The 26,446-nt window shown below is 44.8% G+C and overlaps 1 protein-coding gene across 13 annotated transcripts in view; it reads left to right on the top strand.

The window, feature by feature from the left end:
• The window catches only part of LOC144678767 (poly(rC)-binding protein 3), a 532,576-nt gene that overhangs the window by 438,625 nt on the left and 67,505 nt on the right, over nt 1–26,446 (top strand). For all 13 annotated transcript variants that reach the window (XR_013576176.1, XR_013576177.1, XM_078538655.1 and 10 more), the window contains 4 exons: nt 326–349; nt 445–477; nt 566–682; nt 10,524–10,655. Coding sequence is in view for 11 of the 13 variants with exons in the window: in XM_078538655.1 (XP_078394781.1) it covers nt 326–349; nt 445–477; nt 566–682; nt 10,524–10,655 (306 nt within the window). In the remaining 2 variants the exon portion in view is untranslated. The remainder of the gene's footprint in view (nt 1–325; nt 350–444; nt 478–565; nt 683–10,523; nt 10,656–26,446) is intronic.

Below are 26,446 nucleotides of genomic sequence, written 5' to 3'. Positions count from 1 at the left end.
TCACCCCCAACTTTTTCATTGAGGGGGGGAAAGACCCATAAATCCAACCCTATATTTGCAGTTCTCAATGCCCATAGCACAGAACTGCCCCTAAATTGGGAATCTCACTGTGCCAGACCACAATATATCAAGATCTCTGTGTCTAACTCTGCTGAATCTGACTCAGGAATAATTAATGCTCTTGTTCTCCAATTCCAATACCCTCACCTAAATAAGAAAAAAATAATTCTATAAAATTAAAAGAATTTATTTCAATTTAGAGAATTCATTTACCTAAGGAAAACTTGTAATCTGAGATATAACATTTTTTCCTATTGTTCTACAGGAAGTTGGAAGCATTATTGGAAAGGTTAGTGCAGTTATTTTTAATTCCCCATCATACAGCTTTGAAAGTGTCTAAAGAAAATTGCAATCATTATGTGACCATTTATCTTTTTTTTATAGAAAGGAGAGACGGTAAAAAAGATGAGGGAAGAGGTAAGTTATGACTTATTTTGCTTTAGTGAAATATGGGTTGATTGATATTTCTCATGGTATTCAGACAATGAGCTATTCTGTTTCATAGAGTAGTGCAAGAATCAACATTTCAGAGGGGTCCTGTCCAGAACGCATTGTAACAATAACAGGCCCAACAGATGCCATTTTCAAGGCCTTTTCGATGATAGCACACAAATTTGAAGAGGTGAGTAAATATGCATACTTGAACTTTAAACATATATTTAATCAGTTAAATTGTCAATTAAATGTAGTAGACCAGAGGAAAAAAAAAACTTTGATTTGGTGGATGAATGTGATTGCACTACTCAATGTGGTATTCAACAATTATACTAGGAAGAGCTAGCCATAGTTCTTGTTCTGTGCTGAGTTCAGAATAGGAATGTGGGGAGCCTATATTTTGTCTCAGTGCTTCTAGGCCATAGAAAGGAGAAAACAGTAAATGATCCACCTCCTAATCACATTTATCTGTCCTTTATGCAAAATATATGTATATGAACATCAGATGAAGATTGACTGTGATGCCTTCCCCAGAGTGTCAGTCATACTGAAATTTACTGTCTGGGCTCATAAGTGAAGAATGACAACTTGGATGAAGCTCTGGAGGGTAGGCACCAGCCTTAGAGCTATAATCTATCATTGATCATCACCCTTAGGAGAGGAGGAGAAAAAATTGTGAAAGTGCACAATATCCTTTCAAAAGTGTCTGTTTTAAAAATACTTATGCTCAATAGTCTCCACAGTATAACTAGAAATCTTTAAAGTCAGTTTTTACTGATTTCCACTAACAAATTCGCAGATTTTTTGGTGGTGAATTGATAAAAACTGATGCCCTCCTCAATTTGAGAAAAAAATCCCCTCAAATTTCCCATTGTGTCTTTAGCAAAAATCAATTCCACCGATGTACACATCAAGATATATGCTAAAGAGCCAGAAATAACGTCTACAGCCATCTTTTAACAAAATAGATACATTGCATACAATTATTGCAATAGTATCATTCATAGCACATTCCATAAAATTAAATTTTAGCATCAACTATCTCATATTTGAGACTAGATTTTAAAATATTTATGCTTCACGATGATATGCTTAAACATTAATTTTAGTAGTCAATATTTTGCAGCATACATCTAATCACAAATGCCTTAAAATATTTTACTGCTAAAGAAGCTTGATAGCATTTTATGATCATGGAAACTTATTACATTACTGGAATTGCCACTAAGGCTTATAAAAATGGTGTCTGGGAACTGTGTAAATAATTATTGGTTGAAAATTAACTTAAGTCTGCTTTGTTAACCTTTTGCTTGTTTTCCTGAGTTTTGTTGATGTTTATAGAAACAACTGATTTTTATTAATTTTCTCCTAATTTACCCCTATTTTTTCCTTGTAATTTTGTCCTTCTTTTGATGTTAAATATTAAAATACTCAATAATACCCAGGTTTTAAATTGGAAATATTAAAGCTCCTTGACTATAATTGTGGATTTAAAAAAAAGGGTTTTGTCTGAAATATTGAACAGGGACTGAAAATGTGTGCATGAAATGATGAAGTGGGATTAATTTGCGCCCACTGCTTCCGAAGCTCACAGCATGGAAACTTCATGGTGCCTCCTAATTTAAATGACTGTAGTGTGCAACCAGCACTAAGCGCACTGTTGAGTGGCTGCATACCTGAGCGGGGGGCACAAAATCATAAGAGGCCAGCAAAAGTTAAAGCTACCTAGCACAACTTAAAGCCAGCCTGCAACTCTTAAAATGGAAGTCGATTATGACTGGAATAGGTACTGCATGTTGTTCCAAAAGTGATTTTGACGTGGGGAACCCCTGATAATGGAAGTAGGGAATGGGCTCCAAGATTTTCTGATGCTGCATTGTGTTAATAGGATCATAGCCGGTTGGTGAAGCTGAAGCCAAGGCAGAGAGATTTTCTTTATTGAAAGAGTTTATTGACTTGTTCAGCCTCACAGCACTCCTTTCAATCCAGTGGCCCAGCTATCCCCTATTTATATTCTCTTTTAATTAAACAAATGGTCAAAAGAAAATGAACTAATCGATAGGGGTGAAAGCAAAATACTGTGGATGCTGGAAATCTGAAATAAAAACAAAAAAATGAAATGCTGGATAAACTCAGCAGGTCTGGCAGCATCTGTGAAGAGAGAAAAAGAGTTAACGTTTCACGTCCACATGACTCTTCTTCAGAATAATAGACAGGGAGTGACAGCCCCATGTGGGGCATTGAAACAAAAACAAAAACATCAAAGGAAGCTTAACTAACTAAATGAAAAGATCATTCCCAGGCTGACAGTGCACCCAAGCCCCCGCAGTGTCCACCAGTCGCGGAAGGCCTCAAGCGTACCTGCAGACACTGGGTGCTCTCTCTCCAGAGCCATCCAGCCACAAACATAGCTGCGGAAGAGGGGCAGACAGTCAGGTCAAATGACCCCCTCGACTACTTGCTGCCCGGACCTATCGATGGCCGCCTTGGCTGGGCCCAGGACCAGATTTACAAGAAAATCCTTTCCCTCCCTGCCCCCCTCTGCACTGTGGGACTAAAGATCAGGAGCGTGGGGCAGAAGTGCAACCAAAAATTGAGAAGTAGCCCCTTCAAATAATAAAAAAGGGGCTGCAACCTCTGGCAATCTATGTACATGTGGAACACGGACTCCCCTTGGCCACAGAAATCATATGTGGCCTAGGAGTCCATAAACTACCTCAACTTACAATTGCATGGCACTTCTGCATGCAACACTCTCCATGCCAGGTTCCCGATGGAAAAAGGAAGGACTCCCATGTAAAGAGCCACCGCCAGATACAGGACACAACACCACAGCATGTCCTGACAGTGGAGGAAGGCAAGGAAGTGAAGGGTTTGGAACAGCAGCCCGTGCAGGAAACTCCTCTACGCCAAGTGGAAAAGCATGGAGGTAATTTCGGCAAGACAGCTCTAATTATAGGACTGCAGCTCCCGTGGGAGGTGTTGGGGCGCAGGACCAATGTGAAATTCATCCCCTATTTATACTGTTGAGTAATCAGAAAAAAAAACAAATTAAAGCAAATTAAACAAAGATGGGGGGAGGGCAGTCCCTTAAAGGGGCATTGTAACTTAAACAATATCTTAAAGGAAACTAACCAAAGTAAAGCATTGTTCTGGGGGTCAATAATGCATCCCAGCCGCCACAGTGCCCACTGGTCACGAAAGGCCTCAAGGGTAGACACTGCGTGCTCCCTCTCCAAGAACACCCGGCCATGAACATAGCCATGGAAGAGGGGTAAACAGTCAGGCTGGAGGACCCCCTTGACTGCCCGCTGCCTGGACCTATTAATGGCCAGCTTTGCCAGGTGTAGGAGTAGGCTTACAAGGAGATCCTCCTCCATTCCAGCCTCCCCCGCACCAGGTGCCCAAAGATCAGGAGTGTGGGGCTGAAGTGCAACTTGAAATTAAAGAAACAAATTTGTTAAAAAACTGAAAAGAGGGTGTAAATGTCTACAGCCTATGTACTCATGGTCCATGGACTCCTTTAGGCCACAGAAAAAACAAGTGGCCTGGAAGTTCATGAACCAGCACAGCCTACGGTTGTATGGGACTGCTTTGTGCAACATCCTCCACCACAGGTCCCTGATGGTAAAGGGCAGGACTCACATGTAGAGAGCCCTCCACCTCCAGGCAGCAGAAGAGCATGTCAACAAATTAAAGCAAATTAAACAAATTAAACAAAGGTGGGGGGAGGGCAGTCCCTTAAAGGGGCATTGTAACTAAAACAATATCTTAGGCGGCGAATGAAAGTAAGGGTGTGCAGCAGCAGCCCAGACAAGAAACCCCTCCGTGCCAAACAAAGGAGGGAATTATCGTGAAACGGCTCAAATTTTGGGGTTGTGGCTCCCAAAAGAGGTGTTAAGATGCAGGAAATTCATCTGCTATTTATAGATTTTTTTGATGAACAAAAATCAATAAGTCGGAGGGAGTGACAGCCCCTGGTGGGGCGCTGTAACTAAAGCAAAACATCAAAGGAAATTTACAAAATCAAATCAAAATATCATTTCCGGGGATAATGACGCACCCCAGCCCTCGTGGTGTCCACTGATTGCAGAAAGCATCTAGCGTACCGGTGGACACCACATGCTCCCTGTCCAGGGCCCGACTGCGAGCATAGCTGTGGAAGAGGGGCAGTTAGTGGGGCCAGATGATCCCCTCAACCACCCGCTGCCTGGACCTGTTGATGGCTACCTTGGCCAGGCCCAGGAGCAGGCTTGTGAGGATGTCCTCCCACCCCATGCCCTCTGCACCGGGTGACCAAAGGTCAGGAGTGTGGGGCTGAAGCACAACCAAAAATTGAGGAGCAGCCCCCTCAAATAATGAAAAAAGGGCTGCAACTTCTGCCCATCTATGTACACGTGGAACTCTCCTTGGCTGCAGACAGCAGGACAGAATGTCACGGCATGTCCTGATGGTGGAGGAAGGCAAGGAAATGGACAGTGTGCAGCAGCAGTGTACAGCATCGCCTGGCATCCTCCCGCTCCCACCCCGGCAGTGCTGAGCATTTCAGTGTGAACTTCATTGGGAGCTGGTCACAGCAGGCGGTCCGTTCCTCAGCTGCTCCCAGGCCCGCCGATCGTGTCCGCACACTAACCTAAAAATCCTGCCCCTGGAGTAGGACTTAATGTAATAGATCAATAATTTAGGATTGCAATGAATAGATGTTTCTTTACTGAGAGAATTATGAATCATTGAAATCCGTCACCCGAGAGGGTTAGTGATACTCCATCATTGGATATATTCAAGGCTGCGATGGACAGGTTTTTGGTGTCTCAGAGAATCAAGGGATATGGGGAGAAGGTGGGAAAGTGGATTTGAGGCAGAAGCTCAGCCATGATAGTATTGAATGGTGGAACAGGCTCAAGGGGCAGTATGATCTATTCCTGCTCCTGTTTCTTCTGTTCTTATGTTCAAAGTCGCATACTCATCTGCAAGTAAGAATGAAATATATTTGTCCCTCTTAGAATATAGAGGCTCCTTAATGCAACACTGGATGGCAAACTGTAAAATGTTGTGACTATCACTTGCTCCAGCCTGAAAAGTTGGATGGGGGTGCCCGCCCGTGATCCCAATGATTGTTCCGCAGCTTAACACTAGGAGCAGAGTTAATTGCTTTAAGGTGAGACTTCCATCCCTTTCTCAAGAGGAAGTCCCACCTCAAACAACTGCTGGCCACTTGGATGACTAACAGCTCTGTTGTTCCAGCAATGCCACCAGGGCAGGTACCCACTGCTGGGGCAACAGGCAGTCCCCAATGCTGAGGAGTCCAATTAAGTCAGGGGTTGAGGTGAGCAGAGTGGGTTGTATAGGTTCAAGAGGCCAGTAGGGAAGGTTAAAGGGGGATGATATGGGCCACAAAAAATGCTCCACTCTGCCCAACAGCAGCCCGCACAGCTAAAGCTTCTAGGCTGCCTGCATAACATGGGCTTTCCCAGCCACAGGTAAAATACTGGCAGTGGTGGGATGAGGCCCTTACGTAGTTATTAATTGCACACTTAAGGGCCTCAATAGGCCCAAGGGTGGGTGAGCCACCCGCTTTCCCCACCCCCCTGTAAAGTTTCAGAGAGGTTGGGGGCAGGCATGTTGGTGGTGGTCAGGCTACTCGCAGGATTTTACGTGCCCCCCGCCACAACCCCAGCACCTCGCCTTCAGACCTGTTGGTGGGGTAGCACAAAATCCAGCCCACTGCTTCTCGCTGAGGTTCATGTAGGAGAATTGCTCACTGAACACCCTGGGAGGATATTGTCTCCTGCTGAAAGCCCTTCTTCCCCTCCTCAAGGAGATTGCAAGAGGAGGACCCTTAGGCAGTCAGCAGCACGTAAAGGAGAGTGTGAGAGGAGGACTTGTTTCTACCTGTCAGGATCAAAGTGTGACATAAAAGGAAAACAGATAGATGATTGGTGGGTATCTCTTCCATGTCTCTTTTGATTGGTCAAGTGGTTTAAATCAGGAGACATTGTTACAGCTGAAGAGTACAGTTAAGAAATTCACTCTCAAATATTTAACATCTCAATTAATTAATTAAATAGAATAGCGATGGCTGGGCAGATGATGTGCTGCAGCTGTAGGATGTGGAAGCTGGTGGATGCCAGTGCAATGTACAGTGACCACATCTGCAGCAAGTGCTGGCTGTGCGAGGAGCTTCGGCTCACAGTTGATGAGCTGGAGTCCGAGCTGTGGATGCTGCGACACATCAGGGAGGGGGCAGAGTTACCTGGACACTGTGTTTCAGGAGACAGTCACACCTTTTAGATTAATTACACCAGATTTGGACCATGATCAGGGACAGGGGGGTGTGTGACCACGAGTGAGGCAGGCATGGGGATCGAAAATCTAGCTTTGGAGGAGCTTCAGCCAGTGCCCTTGTCCAATAGGTACGAGGTTCTTGTTCCCAGTGTGGACAAGGGCACAGACTGCAGGGAGATGAGTGAACTGACCAGAGCGCTGTGGTACAGATCGCCATTCAAATTGGGGGAGAAAAGAGAAATGTAGTAGTAATAGCAGAAAGCATAGTTAAGGGAATAGATACTGTTCTCTGCAGCAAAAACAGAGTCTAGAAGGCTTTGTTGCCTACCTGGTGTCAAGGTTAAGGACATCTCTTCTGGGCTGGAGAGGAACTTGGAGTGGGAGGGGAAGGATCCAGTTGTCATGGTCCACATAGGTACCAATGACATAGGTAGGACTAGAAAGAGGTTCTGCTGAGGGGCTATGAGCAGCTCAGGGCTGAATTAAAAAGCAGAACCATAAAAGTAATCTCCGGATTACTACCTGAGCCCCGTGTCAATTGGCATAGGGTAAATAAGATTGGAGAGGTAAATGTGTGGCTCAAAGATTGATGTGGTAGAAATGGGTTCCGATTCATGGGGCACTGGCACCAGTACTGGGGAAGGAGAGGCTGTTCCGTTGGGACAGGCTTCATTTGAACCATGCTGGGACCAGTGTCCTGGCGAATTGTCTAACTAGGGTTATAGATAGAACTTTAAACTAATTAGTCGGAGGGAAGGTTCAATCGAAGGGAAGTTTAAAAAATCAAAAAGAAATGAGAGAGCAGAGATGCAGGGTAGTGAAGAGGTGAATGATAATCAAAGTGTGACAGGAAGGGGCAGAAAATATAAGCAGAAGAGTGCAGCAAAAATCAGAACCAGAATGAGCAATAATGGTAAAAAGTCAAAACCTAAGGCTCTTTATCTGAATGTACGCAGCACTTGTAACAAGATAGATGAGTTGACGACACAAATAGAGATAAATGAATACGACTTGATAGCTATTACAGAGAAGTGGTTGCAGGGTGACCAAGACTGAGAACTCAATATTCAAGGGTATTCAATGTTCCGGAAAAATAGGCAAAAAGGAAAAGGAAAGAAAAGTGAAAGAAAAAACGTACAATGTGGCAAAGATTAGAGGTAAGCCAGACAAAAGATCTTGTAACAGTCTCTAACACGAGGGACAAAGTATTTGACAAGCTAATGGGACTAAAGGCAGACAAGTCACCAGGACATACTGGCCTGCATCCAAGGGTTTTAAAGGAAGTGGCTGCAGAGATAGTGGAGGCATTGGTCGAAATATTCCAACACTCACTGGATTCCGGGAGGATCCCAGTGGATTGAAAAACTGCTAACATGACACCCCTGTTCAAGAAGGGAGGGAGACAAAAAGCAGGAAACTATAGGCCAGTAAGCCTAACATCTATCGTTGGAGAAACGCTAGAGTCCATTATTAAAGAAGAAATAGCAGGACATTTAGAAAAGCTTAACAGAATCAAACAGAGTCAACATGGTTCTGTGAAAGGGAAATCATGTTTGACAAATTTGCTAGAGTTCTTTGAGGATATAACAGGCAGAGTAGATAAAGGGGAACTGATAGATGTAGTGTATTTGGATTTCCAGAAATCATTTGATAAGGTGCCACATAAAAGGTTATTGCACAAGATAGGAGCTCACGCTATTGAAGGTAATGTATCAGCATGGATTGAGGATTGGCTAACACACAGAAGACAGAGAATTGGGGATAATTAGCCTTTTTTAAGTTGGAAAGACGTAACTAGTGGAGTGCCACAAGGATCAGTCCTAGGGCCTCAATTATTTACTATCTATATTAATGACGGAGGAGGGGGCAGAGTATAGTGTATCCAAATTTGCTGATGATACAAAAATAGGTAGGAGGGCATATTGTGATGAGGACATAAGGAATCTGCATGGTGGTATAGATAGGTTGAGTGAGTGGGCAAAAACTTGGCAGATGGAGTTTAATGTAGGAAAGTGTGAGATCATGCACTTTGCTAGGAAGAATTTCTTTTGTTTATTCATTCATGGGATGTGGGCTTCGTTGGCTGGGCCAGCATTTATTGCCCATTCCTAGTTGCCCTTGAGAATCAAAAGACAGAATATTATTTAAATGGAGAGAGACTCCAAAAAAGTGCAGCAGAGAGGGATCTGGATGTTCTTGTGCATGATACACAAAAAGTTAGCATGCAGGTGCAGCAAGTAATTAAGAAGGCAAATGGAATTTTGGCCTGTATTGCTAAGGGGCTGGAGTTTAACAATAGGGGAGTCTTGTTACAACTGTACGGGGTGTTGGTGAGGCCACACCTGGAGTACTGTGTACAGTTTTGGTTCCCCTATTTAAGAAAGGATATAGTGGCATTGGAGGCAGTTCAAAAGAGATTCACTAGGCTGATTCCTGGGATAAAGGGATTGACTTATTAAGAATGGCTCAACAGTTTTGCCTTTGTTCATTAGAGTTTAGAAGAATAAGGGGTGATCTTATTGAAACGTATAAGATTCTGAGGGGGCTTGACAGTGTAGAAGTTGTTGAGAAGATGTTTTCACTAGTGGGGGAATCTTGAACTAGGGGACATAGTCACAGAACAAGGGGATACTCATTTAAAACTGAGATAGTGAATGTTTGGAATTCTCTAACCCAGAAAGTTGTGGAGGCTAGATCGCTGAAAGTGTCTAAAGAGGAGGTAGATCGATTTTTGAAATATTAGGGAGTTGAGGGCTATGAGGAGTTGGCACAAAAGAGGCCTGGGCAAATCAGCCATGATTTTATTGGGGCAGGCTTGAGGGGTCGAATGCTTCTCTTTCTTATGTTCTTGTGTTCTATTCTTTCTCACTCTTCCAACAGCTTTCCCTACTCTGTGCCACCTCTACTCTTTCTTCTTGTCATGTTGCAGTCCCAGGGGAACACTGACTAGTACTCCTGTCTCTGGGCACAAGTGATTTGTGCAGAATACTTAAAGGCTTTTAAATCTCCTTCAGTACATTCCACACCACTCCTTATAAATTTTAGCACTTTAAAGAAGCCTCACATGCACCAAAAGCTTCTAGAGCTACAGCAACAGTTAGTAGAAATCAATCAGAAACTAACCTGAAAGTAATTGTTGATCCATTTAGATAGTGATGGTGTGTGGGGGTCCTCCCTGCTGCTGAATGTATGTTCAGCTGTGTGAAATTAAGGGAGGGCATTAGTTGGAACATTGAGCTCTAAAATTGCAGTGCTGGTGTCAAATTAGCATTACATGATGATTAAATTCTCAAGATGCTTATTCTATATTTTTCCAGTGAAGGCAAAATAGCCGCAAAATGACAATTGTAGCACTCAGAAACGGTGGATAAGGAGTCAAATTTTGTTAACTTCGTTTTCAGGGGAAACACAGCAAAAGTTGATATTCGTGCATTATATTAGTCATTTGTAGATTGCCATTACTGAAATAATTGTACCCATATTTATCACCATGCAATGTATTATAGGCATCTGAAGAACCCAGTGTTTTCAATTTACTTAATCTGTTACTTTTCAACATACATATCGGTTGGTCATCTGTTTGCGATTCTGTGAGTTTTCCACAGAACCCACAATGTATTTCATGCCTGTTCTCCTTTATGGCTACTGTATTTGCTGTAATCCCAGATATTCTGAGTAGTGGATTAAGGTTTTAAATGGAATGATAAATCCAAGACTAATTCTTACTGATATTGTTATTACAGGATATAAATGCTTCAATGACAAATAGTACGGTGACAAGTAAACCACCTGTGACATTACGTCTAGTAGTTCCAGCAAGCCAATGTGGCTCTCTCATAGGGAAAGGAGGTTCAAAGATCAAAGAAATCCGTGAGGTAACCTATTAGACACTGGAATTTAATATTTAACCTGAATAATTTTTGTACATGCTGTTCTCAACATAATGGGAAAACTAACTGCATTTATGCACATACCTGAATGACCAGAGTGCAATCTACAATACTGACAGTAAATTAAATTCTAGCTATCTTTATACTTTATAATGACAATACATGGAATAAATTTTAATTTGATTATACTATTAAATGCCATTATCAAAATATTCTCATGGATATCTGGTCAAACATTCTAATAAGTCCAATAGAAATTTTATTATATTTTAAATGTATAATGATCTCTACAGGAGCATATCAAATGCCTGGTTGAGTGAAGCTGGATTATTGTAAAAAATGTAATTTAAGCAAATGTCATCAAAGTTCTGAAAATATGCAGCAGAGTATGCATATTTGCAAAGCTTTGCTTTGAAAGTTTAGCAGACTTGATGTTCATACTTGTCAATATAATGCACTGTATATAAATCAAAATATAAAAGAAAACCTGACTAGAAAAATTTTCAGAAATCTATGTAAACAACTTTGCCAAATATGATGGAAATTTCACAAAGTCACTAGCACTGATATTTACGTGGACACATTTTCCAAGCATTGGGGAGGAGTTGTGGTCACTGTGAGTAGTGTTAAAACTATGCAGCATGCGTGTTTTTTTTAGGTTCCCAACCTGGAGGCCAGCCTGATTGACAGACCTGGCTCTCTGTAGCGCAGGAATCACTGCAGAAGAAGCCACAGCCCAGGAGCTAGCTAGATTTCTAGTTGCTCCTGGTAGAGATCACGAGGGGGCTTGGTAGTGGAGAATTGGAAAGAAATGGGCAGAAATGGAGGCTTGAAGGATATAGTGATCATAGAGAGGTGGGAACGGTCAATGATCGGGGGTGGTCAGTGCTTGTGGGGGGCAGTCAGTGATCACGTGGAAAGTGGTCGGTGATCGCGGGCGAGCGGTCAGTGATGGTGGAAAGAATGATTGGCGATCAAGGGGGGTGGAGGGTGGTGGTGTTGGTCAGTGATGGGGATCAGTGATTGGGGAGGATCATTGATCAGGGGAGGATCATTATCAGGGGGTCAGTTTCTGGGGAGGATCAGTCTTCTGGGTTACAGTTGTCGGGGATCAGTGATCACGGGAGAATCGACGATTTAGGGAGCATCTGCCATGTGTCATTAATTGTGGGGAGGGGGTTCATTGATTGGGGAAGATTGAAGGGAGCACCCGTCATCAGGGACAGCCGGTGACTGCTGGGAGGGTCAGTGATTGGGGCAAGTTAATTAATTGGTGGACAGTTGGTGATCAGAATTTATCAGTGATTGTGGGAGAGGTCAACAATCCTTTCCTCCCCAAAGCGAGTAGATTTCCCAATGCCCATGAAGGTAGGAGCAGGAGTAGGCCATTCAGCCCCTCGAGCCTGCTTCAACTAGATTATGGCTGATCATCTACCTCAATGCCATTTTCCTATGCTATCCCCATATCTCGATGTCATTAATATCTAGAACTTTACTGATCTTGAACATACTCAATGACTGAGCTTCCACAACCCTCTGGGGGAGAGAATTTCAAAGATTCACTATCCTCTGAGTGAAGAAATTTCCCTTCATCTCAGTTCTAAATGGCTTGCTACTTACTCTGAGATTGTGGCCCTGGTTCTAGCATATATTCTACATCTACCCTATATAGCCCTTTTACGATCTTGTAAGTGTCAATGAGATAACCTCTCATTCTTCTAAACTCTAAAGAATACAGACCCAGTCTCCTCAATCTCTCCTCACAGGACAGCCCCGCCATCCCAAGAATTAGTCTAGTGAACCTCCACTGCATTCTTTCTATGGCAAGTATATTCTTCCTTAGGTAAGGGGACAAAAACTGCAGACAATACTCCAGGTGCGGTCTAACCAAGTTTCTTTACACTCGAAGCCAGACATCTTTACTCCTGTGCTCAAATCCTCTTGCGATAAAGGCCAACATACCATTTGTCTTCCTAATTACTTGCTGTACCTGCATGTTAGCTTTCAGTGACTTCTGAACAAGGACACCCAGGTTCCTTTGGACACCAACGCTTCCCAATCTCTCACCATGTGAGAAATACTCTGCACTCTGTTCCTCATACCAAAGTGGATAACCTCACACTTATCCACATTATATTCCATCTGCCATGTTCTTGCTCACTCACTAAGTCTGTCCAAATCCCCTTGAAGCCTCTTTGCATCCTCCTCACAATTTACATCCCCACTTAGTTTCATGTCATCAGAAAACTTGGAAATATTACATTTAGTCCCCACATTCAAATCATTGATGTAGATTTTGAACAGCTGGGGCCCAAGCATTGATCCTTGTGATACCCCACTAGTCACAGCCTGTCAACCTGGAAATGACCCATTTAGCCCTACTCTCTGTTTTCTGTGCATTAACCAATCCTCAATCCATGCCAGAATATTACCCCCCTATGCCATGTGCTCTAGTTTTGTTTACTAACTCCCTGTGTGGGACCTTACTGAATGCCTTCTGAAAATCTAAATACACCACATCCACCGGTTCCCTCTAATCTATACTGCTAGTAACATCCTCCAAAAACTCCAACAGGTTGATTTACTTTTAATAAATCCACGCTCCGCCCAATTGGATCATTCTTTTCTAAGTGTCCAGTTATCACATCCTTTATAATAGATTGTAGTATTTTCCCTGTGGGGACAGGGCCGTAAAATGTGGCGAGCCATTCTAAACTCCATTAACTTTGACGGGACTGTTAAATACTGCTGTCGTAAAATTCCATCCCTGGTCTGGCCAGTGTTAGTGCTCAGAGAGAAAGACAAAATCTGAGGCACGGCAACCTTATTGAAATATTTAAATGAGTGACCTGCCTCCTGGTAGTGGGTTGGCTGCCTTTACCCCCCCATCACAACCCCAATCCCACGTCTGTTAAAACCAGAAGTAGGGTTTGAGGTGGGTTGTGTTGAGGTTTGACATTTTTCCATCTGACCCAAATCCACCTGTCTTGGGGGGGATTAAAATTACCCACCTTGTTTTCTTCTAGAATTATGATGGAGTAGTAATATTTCCCTGCCAAAATGTGAAGTTTTGTTTGCCAATAAAGTACATGTGAGATGGGCCTAACCCATATGTTAAAATCTCATTTTCAGTTTCAATCAATTGAAAATCCAAATCCCAAAACGAAAATTCTTGTTCCTATTTGCATAGGAGAATGACTGGAAACATATTGCCCAGCACTGTGGCCTAGGACATTGACAATACATTTTTCCATCGGGTTTGGGTTCACTCCCCTCACTTTCCATCATGTTGCAATGGATTGAAGACCAGGTGCTTCCCCCTAGGGGAGGGAGAGTAGAATTGGAGCACCAAGAAGCAGGCATTTGGACTGTACTTCTGGCCAGATAATTTAGGATTTGGGAACCAGGTAAAGTACCCCCAAAAAATGCTATTCCCAAGACTGTCTTTATTGCTACATATTTAAGTGCAAAGAACAAATTGTTTTAAAAATACTCAGGTTTTTCACAGCAATTTCAGTAACACAGTTTGTTTACTCAGCTCACCTTTGCCACTCAATTCCTGACTATCACAAAGTCAAAACTTGAGCAATGAGTTGAAGCTGATGGGTTGAGCCCACAAATTTTACGTATGTGCAAGCGATAGCTTCAGAGTAGTAACACAAGCCAGAATCTTACGTTGACTGGTGGACGCGTGCCCGACCAGAACTCATGCAAAATTGCGCGAAACGACATCAGGCATGCATCCCGACGTCATCGCACATGCGAGCAATATTGAGGCCGGCGGGTGGACGTGGGATTTGGAGCCGTTCCCGCCAACAATTAAAGGGTCAATTAAGGCCATTAAAAATCCTATCGTTCACGATTTTACATTGCCCATGAGATTTGGCGCTCATCGCACGGGCAAAATGGGCAGGCGGGCAGCCCATTTTTAACGAAGTCTCATCCAAGGGTGGGATGAAATGTCCGGGGTGAAATGTAATAAAAAGTGATATCTGGGGGTTGATGTTTTTTGAGTTCTGCTGTCAGGTGCTTGAATGTGCTGCAGAGACACAGTTTGCTGCATTTTTTTCTTCTCATTTAATTTGTCCAGGTCTGCAGCTCCCTGAGGCAGCTCCACAGCAGCTGAATGCCTTCAGGGAGCTCGCTAGAGGCACCTACCTGCACCCTCACTTCTGTTGGTGCCCACCCTCATCCCACCCCCTCGGCAGTACTGAGGCTTTCTCAGCATGCGTTTCACGCTGGTTGGCCGTTAATTGGCCAGCCAGCCTGAAACTGCGTTCGGGGGCTGATCGCAGACGGAAGCGCATTTCGCGTCCACTTCTGGGCCCACCAACTTGGTGAGCAGGCCAAATGTGAAATTCAGGCCATAGACCCTGATCTTTTTCCCAAAGCCTGGCAGAAAACGTGCAGTTAAAATGAGGGTTGTCACTTACCCTCTGCTTCCTTCTCCCCATACCTCAATATTGACCTGTTCTTTTGGGCAGGTGAGCATGGTTCTGTTTAAATATGGAGATCAGGGTCCAATGACTAATCAATCTGCAATTTTAGTTGCAGCCCTGAGTGAAGGAGCATGACAGCTTCCTTGTTAGGTTAAACCTGTCGGGGAGCTGGATCAAGAGCCAGGAGAAGCATAGACAGGTGTAAATGAAATTTTTATTTAGGCTTCCTTGAAACAGAATGGCCCCTGCAGGCCTCAGAAGGCCTTGGGCTGCCTTCCTCCGGTTCAACAGAGAAAAGTGGAAGTTTTCATTCTTCATCTGTGTGTTGTAGCATTTGTAGCAGTGAGATTTTTAACTTATAGCCTGCAGGCTCTGGATTCATTCTGATGTCTACCTGAGTAGCTTTGAAGCATCTCTTTATGAAAAATGGTTTCCTCAAGTAAAATTGACAGGCCTGTTGATAAGTTTAGAGCTCGCTGGATTGTTCTTTTGTGGCATACCATGCTGAATTTAAATGGCCATTAGACTGACATGAACTGATTTAAGTTTCTTAGAACTGTGTCTTTAAATGTTATTTTTCTTTTAGTTTTTCCAAAAGTGGATTACATATTTTAGCTTTAGGTATCTATATCACATAATGTTACACAACATTAAATTATGCTAACAACACTTATCTTTGCTCCTTATACACGCCACTTATCTTTGGAGGAAGAATTAATCACTGCAGTGTCTGCAACAAAATCATAAACTGGTTTGTGAGTTTAGAATGAGTTTACAATTTTGTTTCGCCAAGCAGTTAGAGGAAATCTCTTCTCCCCTTTTCCGTGAATACCTTGCCAATTTAGTGGCACTTAGTGTAGAATTATAGGCAATTTTATGGTGTGGGCTTGCTTCCACTAAAACCTGATTGTCAAACTCAATTCAATCAGTGGAAGGAAGAGAATTTCAACGCATCAATCTAATCTCGATTTGATTCAAATCCTAGAATTGAAAGGATAGTGTTCTCACCAACACTATCAGTTAGTTCATCTAACTTTATGACCTTTAAAATATCCTTACATTGAGTTATGGTAGACAATGCCCTCTTCTTTACCAATACTGGCATTGTGGCCAGTCTTTATAAGTATATATAAGGTTTCTATGAAATCAATTTATATGAATATTATGGCAGCACCAACTAAACAGGTCTTCCTTTAAAATTTCACATACATCTAACCAGCTTTGACTATCAGTGGCATTAATGTTATTGTCAAGCTCAGTACAAGTGTGAGGATATTGGATATTATGGACTGTAAGATCATACTTTGTGAAAGTGGCCACAAACTCTGTTAAAATGGCTGCAAATTAACATTTGACAATGGATATTTAAAACTGTGGCTAATGCTCGATTCCGTGGCTGATATTTTAAATATGCACCTGAATAAGGGTACTTCACATCCACCTGTGAAGTTTAAAGACCTCATTGTGTAAGGATTAACCAACATTTGAGGATTATGAAACACTAGACTGTTGGCCTCAGAGTATCATATTGAACAATGGAAATTGTTTGACCTCAAGTTTGGACAGAGATAAGAGTGAATGACCATTGTCAACTGCTATTTTATCATTTTAATGTTTTTGGTTATCAGGTTCGCTTTGTCCAGCGAATGCTAGCTGCACCCTTGATATTGACACATTAGCTGGTACTTGAAACAATATAGGCAGAGAGATCGATTAACTGAACAAACACGGGTGGTTTATTAGAACTAAGAACAGAGAACTAACACCATGTGTGCTTCTTCAGTCACCTCCAGTTCTAGACTTACAATTAGACTTACAAGCCCAAGCTGTGTAGCTATTGGTTAATAGTTGCATGGTCAACTTACTACATTCTCCTAAAGGTACATAGCACTCCACTTTACCACACTCCTCCCCCTTTACTTGAAAGTACAATTGACAAGCATCACAATTATTTATATGAATAACTATTGTTTCCTCAGATGTGTCGAGCATCGTAGCTGATTTGTCCGAGATCCCTTTCTCAAGGGTCACCAGGCTCTTTGGTGGAAGCGGGCAAGTTTGTGTCTTCGACCCTCTCGGGTCCAACAGGCCCCGCCGGTACTTCCAAATCCTATGACATTTCTTCCACATGCAGTGTGGACTCAAATGCAAATGATGATGGCATTTCTTCTTGTGGAACTGTCTCTCTTCTCCAGGGATGATCCATGTGTCGTCTAATTATTCTGCCACTTACTGACACTTTATAGGAGAGAGGTCCAGTCACAGCATTCACTTCACCTAATAGCCAATTGGGCCCAGCTCCAAATTTCTTTCATGATTATGACCATCATGTTTAGACTTCTGGGTCTCTTGGCTTCTCTCCACCCTCCCCACTAAATGCGGCCTGATAAGAGTTAGATTGGTGCGGAGATATCTCTTCATGAGTAATTTAGCGGGGGCAATACCGGTGGTTCTGTGTGGCGTCGTCTAGTATGTGAACAGGAGCAGTGACAATCTGGTGCTGATGGAATCCCCATCCAGCTTTTTCATCCCGGACTTAAAAGTTTGGACCGCCTGCTCAGCCAAACCATTAGGGGTGGGGTGGTAAGGTAAGGTTTTGATATGAGTTATTCCGTTGAGGGTTGTAAACCTGTGGAACTTCTCACTGGTAAATGCAGTTGCGTTGTCTGACATGAGCACCTCTGGTAACCTGTGCTCTGCAAAACTCTGTCGCAAATGGTCTATGGTGGCAGCAGACATGAGTGACCAGACTTCGTAGACATTCATCCACTTGCAGTGGGCATCTATTAGTAAAAGGAACATCGTGCCCAAGAAGGGCTCCACGTGTCAATGTGGAGGTGCACCCATGGCTGCCCCGGCCATTCCCAGGGGTGCAATGGAGCTAAGTGGGATAGCTATTGTATCTGCTGGCATTGAAGACAACTTTTGACTATGATTTTGATGTCCATGTCCATTCCTGGCCACCACAAGTAGCTGCGCGTGAGCATCTTCATCCTACTAATGCCAGAGTGAGCGCAATGTAATTCAGTCAGTAATGGCCCTTCGCCATTTGCTGCCCCGGGCAATATGCCATCCGGCAGGTGAGCCCATACCTGTGATTGAAATAGGGCTTCATGTCATCAGACTTTGGCTCGCCTGACCATCCAATCATGATCTGCTCCCGGACGTGAGATAAAAGTGGATCTTGGCTTGTCCACTCACAGATTTGTTTGCCTGGACAGGGGAGGAATCCAAAAAATTTAGTACTGAGACAAATTCCTGGGGAATTGGAACCTTCACGTTGTTATCTGGCAGGGGGAGGTGGCTCAGCGCGTCAGCATGTGCGATCTGGCTTCCTGATTGGTGAATAAAAATGTATTTGTAAGTGGCCAATATCAGTGCCCACCTCTGGATGCAAGCAGATGCAATGGGGGGTATCACCTTATCCTCCACAAATAATCCCAGTAGAGGTTTGTGGTCGGATATGATGTGAAAATGGCGACCGTGGCAGTATTGATGGAATTTCCAAACACCAAACACAACAGACAAGCCCTCCTTCTCAATTTGAGAATGTCGTCGCTCTGCAGCACTGAGGGTACGAGATGTATAACCAATGGGTTGTTCGGAGACATCCGCCATTCAATGTGAAGCTACAGCCCCTACTCCATAAGGCAATGTGTCACAAGTTAAAATCAATTCTTTCTTTGGGTCAAAGTAGACCAGTAGGGCCGATGATCTTAACAATTGCTTTACCTTCAGAAACGCATCCTGGTGCGGAGCTTGTCAAATCCATTTATGGTTTTTCTTAAGCAATGCGTATAACGGAGCCAGTACGGTTGATACATTTGGGAGAAATTGCCCATAGTAGTTTATAATGCCTAAGAATGCCTTTAGTTTTGTAGTGTTTCCTGGTGCAGTTGCCTCCCAAATAGCCTTGACCTTTTCTTCCACGGGATGCAGGCCCTGTGCGTTGACCTTATGGCCAAAGTAAACTACTTCTTTGGCTTGGAAAATACATTTTTCTCGCTTCAAGTGCACCCCCGCTTGTGAGAAGCATTTCAGCACCTCCAAATTACATAAATGTTCTTTGTCAGTTCGTCCAGTGACTAAGACATCATCCAGATTAACAAACATCATGGGGCAGTCCCTGAAGCATATTTTCCATGGTACGTTGGAAAATAACACACGCTGATGAGACTCCAAAGGGTAGTTGAGCATATTGATACAACCCTCGTTGTGTATTGATGGTCACGAATTCCCTAGATTCTTCTTCCAATTCTACCTGCTGGTAGGCCTGGCTCATGTCGAGTTCTGAATATGTAATGTCCCTTGCCAATTTCGGATATAATTTGTCAATCTTCGGTATCGGGTGTCTATCAAGTTTGGCCACTCATTGTACAGTTAACTTATAGTCATCGCATAAGCAAACACTTTGTTCTGGCTTCAGTACATGGATTTTAGCTTGTAGCCCACAAATCCTTCCTAGCTCGCCACTGAAAATGGAAGTGTACTTTTGTAACAATTCCTGTAAGTTTCTCATTCTGATTTGAGAAATCTCGGCACATTGGAATTTAATCTTTTTGAGCCAGTTATGACCAATTAACTTGGGCCCGCCCTAGTTCCTACTATAAGGGGTAAATTTGCAGACTGATCCCCATACTACACCAGGACTTGACATATCCCTTTCACTCTTATTTATTCACCTGTATATGTTTTTAATTTAATGTCCGATTCTTCCAAACTTAAAGGATGGACTCCTTCATTCAAGTGTCTGAACATATGTTCTCCTATGACAGACATTGATGCCCCAATATCAATCTCCATCTTGATGGGTTGTTCATTGACTCTAATGATGACCTGGATTGGCTCAGTTTCACCCAATTTCAGGTTGTATATGAATAGATGTCAGATTCTACTTCCTCTGGTTCTTCAACGAGACAGATTTCGCGATTTCTACTTTTGTTTTTAAAATGCTGTCTCAGCCTAACTTGACAGTGCCGCATTATGTGACGATTGTGGTGACAGAAAAAGCATTCACTATTTCTGAACAGTCGATCACCTGTAGGCTGCCTGGATGCATTTCTCTCATTAATGTCATGCGTTTTCACTGTAGTATTGTTGTTCTTCAATGGTCTGTGGGTGTTCCCCGCCTTTCTGCAGAGTCCAACGTTTTTAAGCCTTTTGTTACCAGTCCTTCCCATTACCAGTCCTACCAAGATGGACGGAGCCATTTTGTGTATCTTTCATTGCCTTCGAGTCTTTAACAGCGCTCTCCATGGTCGTTGCCAATTCTAGTGCCTTAGTGAAGTTTAGATTATTTTCAGATAGCAATCGCTTTTGAATAGCATTGTCCCCGATTTCGCATATCAATTAGTCTTTCAACATGTCATTAATTGAAGTTCCGAATTTACAATATTCTGTTAATTCCTTTAAATCAGCTACAGAGTCAGCGATTGTCTCTCCTTGATGCCTATTCCTCGAAGTGAATTTAAAACACTGCATAGTGACAGGGCTTTGGCTTCAGGTGGTTTTTTATAATATTTACTAACTCGTCGAAAGTCTTCATAGCGGGGGTGTTAGGTGATGTGAGGCTGGGGATCAGCCGATACATTTCGCTCCCGCATGAGGACAAAAGAATCTCCCTCTTCTTGTCCTCCCCTGTGATATCGTTAGCTGTAAAGAAGAACACTCAGCATTCGACATTATGAGACCAGTCATCGGATACGGGGTTGAATGGTTCAAGATGCCCAAACCGCGGCATTCTCGATGTCTAAGGAGACTGCGCTTTCAAACAGCTTTCAAGGTAGTGACGAAGTAACGTAGCTGACTTACTGCGGCTTTCTTGATTGCCATCAATTGATCCGGTTTATCCTCATTGCCAGTTTTATGTTTTTGGTTATCAGGTTCGCTTTGTCCAGCGAAAGCTAGCTGTGCCCCTTGATACTAACACATTAGTTGGTGCTTGAAACAGTATAGGCAGAGAGACCGATTAACTGAACAAACACTGGTAGTTTATTGGAACTAAGAACAAAGCACTAACACCATATGTGCTTCTTCAATCACCTCCAACTCTGGACTTATATTTACCCAAGAATCCCGCGCTGTGTAACGATTGGTCAATACAGTCACATGGTCAACTAACTACATTCCCTTAAATGTACAAAGCACTCCGCTTTACCACAATCGTGGTGGTCTGGACCTGGTCATGTGACTGGAATTAACTGTCAGGGACTGCAGCATAATACAACCGGAAGAAAGCAAAACTGTGTGCGTGCGAGAAACACCACCAGGAAACACCTGAAACAATTGAACCATCATAGCTGAAACTCTTCCAATGCAGCCAAAGTACTGTACTTGTTCCATTTTTCAAGTCCACCTAAGAAGCAACCTCTTGGCTATTTGTCTACAAGAAACTTCACAGCTTCATGAGAGCCCTTTGTTTCTAAAAGACTTTCACTCAGCTAAAGTATCAACTCAGTTCATCAGGCCTGCATCAATATAAAAACTGAGTTAAGAACTCAATTTTTATAATTACGGATTTAACTTCATCTGTGCCTATTTTTTGTGTGTGTAAGTGTGAGTCAGACAAGCGATTGAGACATTGGGCAGAATTTTGCCCTTGATGGACCGACTTGGCGGCGGGTGGGCAGCCGATCGCCACTGCTGAAACGGGCCCCGCCGCCATTTTACGTGGGCGGGCCAATTAAGGCCTGCTTAGTGGGCTTGGGGGAGGGGATTCCCCAACTGTGAGAGTGCGTACTTTCGCGCATGCGCGCAAAAGAGCGCACATCTCCCTGAGGCAAAGTGCTGCCTCAGGGAGATAGCTGAAAGGCTGTCAAAGATTAAAAATAGAGCAGTAAAAAATTCATTAACATGTCCCCCTCATGTGAAAATGTCACACGAGATAGGACATGTTAATGAAGTACACAAAACCTTTAATAAACGTTTTTAAATCCGATATCAAACCTCATCCCGCCACTGGGGATAAGGTTTGTAAAAAAATTACTTACCCACATACCCGTTGGGCCCATGCGCCGAGCCTAAGTTCGCACAGGCCCCTCAAAATCCTGGTCGATTGGTGAGTCAATGGCCTTAACAAGGCCTTTAATTAATGGCAGGCGTGCGTCACATTGCATAGCGCGCCCACCGACCTAACTATCGCGATGGCGCACGCTGACGTCGGGACGCTCGCGCAACATCAGCGCGCGACATTTTCAGCGCTGGCGTGCGAGCTCCGCCACCCGCACGTCAGCCAGAAAATTCTGCCCATTGGATGGAATTGTCCCAGGTTTGCACTAAATGCGGTAGCAGGTGGGTAAAACGTTTTACTTGCTGGCCACAATGGCGGCTTTTCATGCCGCACCATCCCAAATCCGCCGCATTAATTATGCATTCCTGGGAAATACAATGTTCCATGGCAGGTGGATTCTCATTCGCCCGCCACACCATCACCTCACCGCTTCAGCATGCCGGGCACCATATTTAAAGTCCAACCATGCGCTCAGGTCTCAGTGCTTCCAGCCCATGAGCGCTGCAAAGAAGACATGGCCCTGAAAGGTAAAAAGGCTGCAGCCCCCAGGTTCAATGACATGCCTCTCGAGCGCATTTTGGATGCAGTGGAGGCTCGCCTTGATGTCCTCTACCCTCACTCTGGCTGCACAATGTGCAGCAACATCACCAACCTGGCTTGGGAAGCTGTGGCAATGGTGGTCAGCACCAACGCCCTTCAAAAGAGGACAGCCACCCAGTGCCGCAAGAGGATGAATGATCTCCTCTGTTCCACCAGGGTAAGTCGCTCTTCTCATCACTCTCAACTCACACACTCATAAACCCATCACACATCCACAGGGCCCTCTTTCACTGCCAGTTCAAGGGACATCACTATTCACTGTCTCACACACACCTTCATTTCCTCATCCTGTCCATGGGACCACTCACCACCCACACATGCCAGGCATACTTATCATCTGGCCTGGCAGGTGTCCTGCTTACACTCTCCATCTCTATTCATGCAGCACAAGCTGGCACACAACAAGAGGGAGAGGTCGCAGGCTGTTGGAGGAATGTCTGAAATCAAGATCCTCACGGACTTTGAAAACAGAGCCATCCAGCTGGCTGGCAGGGATCGAGACCATTCCTGTGCTGACAGTGAGGTCAGTGGTGCTCTGCCAAATGAGGATCCAGCAGTAAAACATCCATCAGACAACCATGCTGTTTCCAGTTTCACAGTCCACTGCCATGCACTAATTATCTCCCCTTACTTCCACAGGCACATCTGGGAAACAGCTGATGGACTCCACGACCCAGGGCCTCTAATCAACCCCGAAGAAACCTCTGAAGAGGAATCTGGAGGCACCCTCCCTGAGGTCCTGTTACAGCGCTCACCCACACCCTCCACCAGCGCAGAGACCTAGCATTACAGTAGCCTTGGGATCACAATCTGGTGAGCACATCACACTGTCTGATCTGCAGCAGGCAATGGCAGGGACTTCCCAGGTCCCCAGAACTCAGAGGATTGCTGAAGGCCAAAAATTCGCTGAGTCTGAGTCAGGTGATGAGATCTGGACTCGGTCATGTCACAGTTGCTGGAGCTGTAAAGGCAAGCTCGGGAACTTCAGGAAGGGATATCCGCTGCACTACTCAGATTGCAAGGCACGATGGAGAAGTCCAACTGCCTTCAGGCTAAGGTGATAGCTCCGGCATGCCGATGCACCAAGATCAACACTGGTAGGATGGCGGGCACCATGGAGACCTTGGTCCAGGAAGTCACTCCTGCACTGCTGTGTGGGCGGAACTCCAACGCTGATGACATAGTTGGCCTCAAACAGTGTGTATGCAAGAGGGGTTCAAGGCACCTCGATCTTATTCTAGCTACCCCTTCTCCTCAAGGAGTCAGCCATAGGGAGGAGGATCAGCAGGCCTACTCCACCCGGGGCAATCCATCCAGGTGACCCCGGGAGTGTCTGGCCCATTGTGGGCAGGTGTCACAGAGTTCCGTCATTCTCTCAGTGCACTCTCAGCACCTTTAGGGTGGAGCTGGCCCCTATCTCTTCAGCATCTGTGACCAGTGATGTTGTGTTCCTGAAGGGGGTCAGGTGCTGAAGGCGGACAAAGGATCAGATGCTTTTAAAGTTTCATGGCTGCATCTCTATGATATGACCCTGGTCACACAGTGCAAGCAAGCTGCCCTCTGCCAGACAGGGGTCAGACATTCTCAGAGGCTATGTGAAGATCTATGGAGTGTCCTCACTGCATGTCGTAATCATCCTCCTGCAATTGAGTGCCTATTAGGGCCTCCACTGCATCTCTATGACAGGAGCATTACCACAGAGGGTATGTGCATTGTCATAAGCCAGACTAGAGTCAGATTTTGATAGATACAATGTGAGGATCTATGGTGCCTCTTTACTGCATGTCATCAACATCCTCCACAAATCTAGCAGCTATGAAGACCTCCTGAGCGGGTTGGCCTCATCTGGCCAGCACGAGGGCCTCATCCGAATCATTGTCACCTTCAAGGACCTCCTCAATCTCATCGCTGTCGGCATCCTCCTTATCGGAGGACACCTCCAGCTCCTCCATCTCCTCCTCAGCCAGCTCCTCTCCCTGGTCCTGTGCCAGGTTTTAAAGGTCACGGCAGATGACGTTGGTGCGTGACACCCTCTGTGGCTATATTGTAGGGCTCCATCAGACCAATGCAGGCACCGGAACCTTGTCTTCAGCAATCCACTGGTTCGCTCTGCCAAGTTGTGAGTTGCAGAATGAGCCTCATTATACCTTCGTTCTGCTGCAGCCTGAGGCCGCCATGCATCAGCCACATCCTCTACGGGTAGCCCTTGTCCCTGAGGAGCCATCCCTGCAGCTTCTGTGGATCCTGGAAGACATCAGGGATCTGTGACCAACTGAGAATGTAGGAATTGTGCACACTCCCTGGAAAACATGCATAGATCTGCAGGATGTGTTTATGGTGGTCGCACGTTCAGCGAATGGAATCCCTTGCGGTTAACATACTTGACCGTGTGCTGCAATGGAAATCTGAGCAACACATGAGTGCAGTTGATGGCACCCTGAACCTGTGGGAAACTCAAGATCTTGGCATATCGAATCACTCTTGCATCCTGGCTGTCCTGGTACCGGGCAAAATGCACATAATTGTCTGCCCTCTCAAAGGTGGCATCCGTGATCTCATGGATGCATTTATGGGTGGAGGCTTGTGATATCCCACAGAGGTCACCTATGGAACCCTGAAAGGAACCACTGGAGTAGAAATTGATCGCTGTGGTCACACTCATGGCCACTGGTAGTGGATGCTGCCCATGTCCCCATGGCGCCAAATCCTGCAGCAGGTGGACGATATGACCGACCAGTTCCCTAGATATGTGGAGTCTTTGGCGACAATGGTTTTCGATCATCTGCAGGAATGAAAGGCAGCGTCTATAGAGCCTGGGTCTAGCTGAGTACCTACAAGCGATGGTTCGCTGTGGCTCTTCGGCAGCATGTGCGGGAGCTTCAGCCACCCCTTCTTCCAGGGGGTGCTGCTCCTCCCTCTGCACAGCCAGGTGCCTCAGTTGCTCTCTTCTCTATCATCTTTGCTCTCTGTAAGCCACGAGGCATACAACTAGGTCACCAGGCTCCATGATCCTGATGTGCCCCTCCTCTCTTTGAAAGAGAGAGATGAATGGATTGGTATGGGTATACTAAGAGCCTGTCTTAGTTAAGTCTGATGGCCCCTTAACGCATCCCGGAGAGCGCTGGCCACCACTTGGATGGCCAGAGATTTCTGCGCTGCAAGGCTGCCCAAAGCCCTGCCCACCTCCGCCCCATTCCACCTGACTGATTGGCGGTAGCTTTGTCCATTGGGCTGCATGCTGTGCTCTCAGCTCAGGCACAGGCATTCTCCTAACCTGCATTGCAAGGCTGCACTGTTAGCTTGAAGCATGGGACAGACTGGTCCACACTGGGCAAGGGGCTGTAAGCGCCTTCATCAGTGACTGCTCCATGGCCAGTTTAGCAAGGAGATTGTACAACCTGCCCAGTGGTCCAACTGTTCGGCAGTCCACTTAAATGCTCATTACTTTGCTTTCTGGCCCAATGAGTGAAAAGCTCTGGACCTCTTGGTGGCACTTTGATGCCTCTCCATTGCTTGAGTGGGCAGGGAAGCTAGAGGCCCGACTCCAATCATATAAATATGGCTGCACCTGAACTGTCTCAGCTGCCGAGGAATGGTCACTTTATACAAGGTTTCTCTAATGCTTGGCCACTTCACTCGCCCACACCCGCCCCCCACCAACCCGCATCTGCTTTAGGGCTACTTCAACAGCAGGGCAGCCCTTGCACCCCAACCCCCCCCCCCCCCCC

This window comes from Cetorhinus maximus, chromosome 3, assembly GCF_964194155.1.
Source record: "Cetorhinus maximus chromosome 3, sCetMax3.hap1.1, whole genome shotgun sequence".
NCBI lineage: Eukaryota > Metazoa > Chordata > Chondrichthyes > Lamniformes > Cetorhinidae > Cetorhinus > Cetorhinus maximus.
Note: the sequence above shows the minus strand (reverse complement) of the source record. Positions and strands in the feature narration are given on the sequence as shown.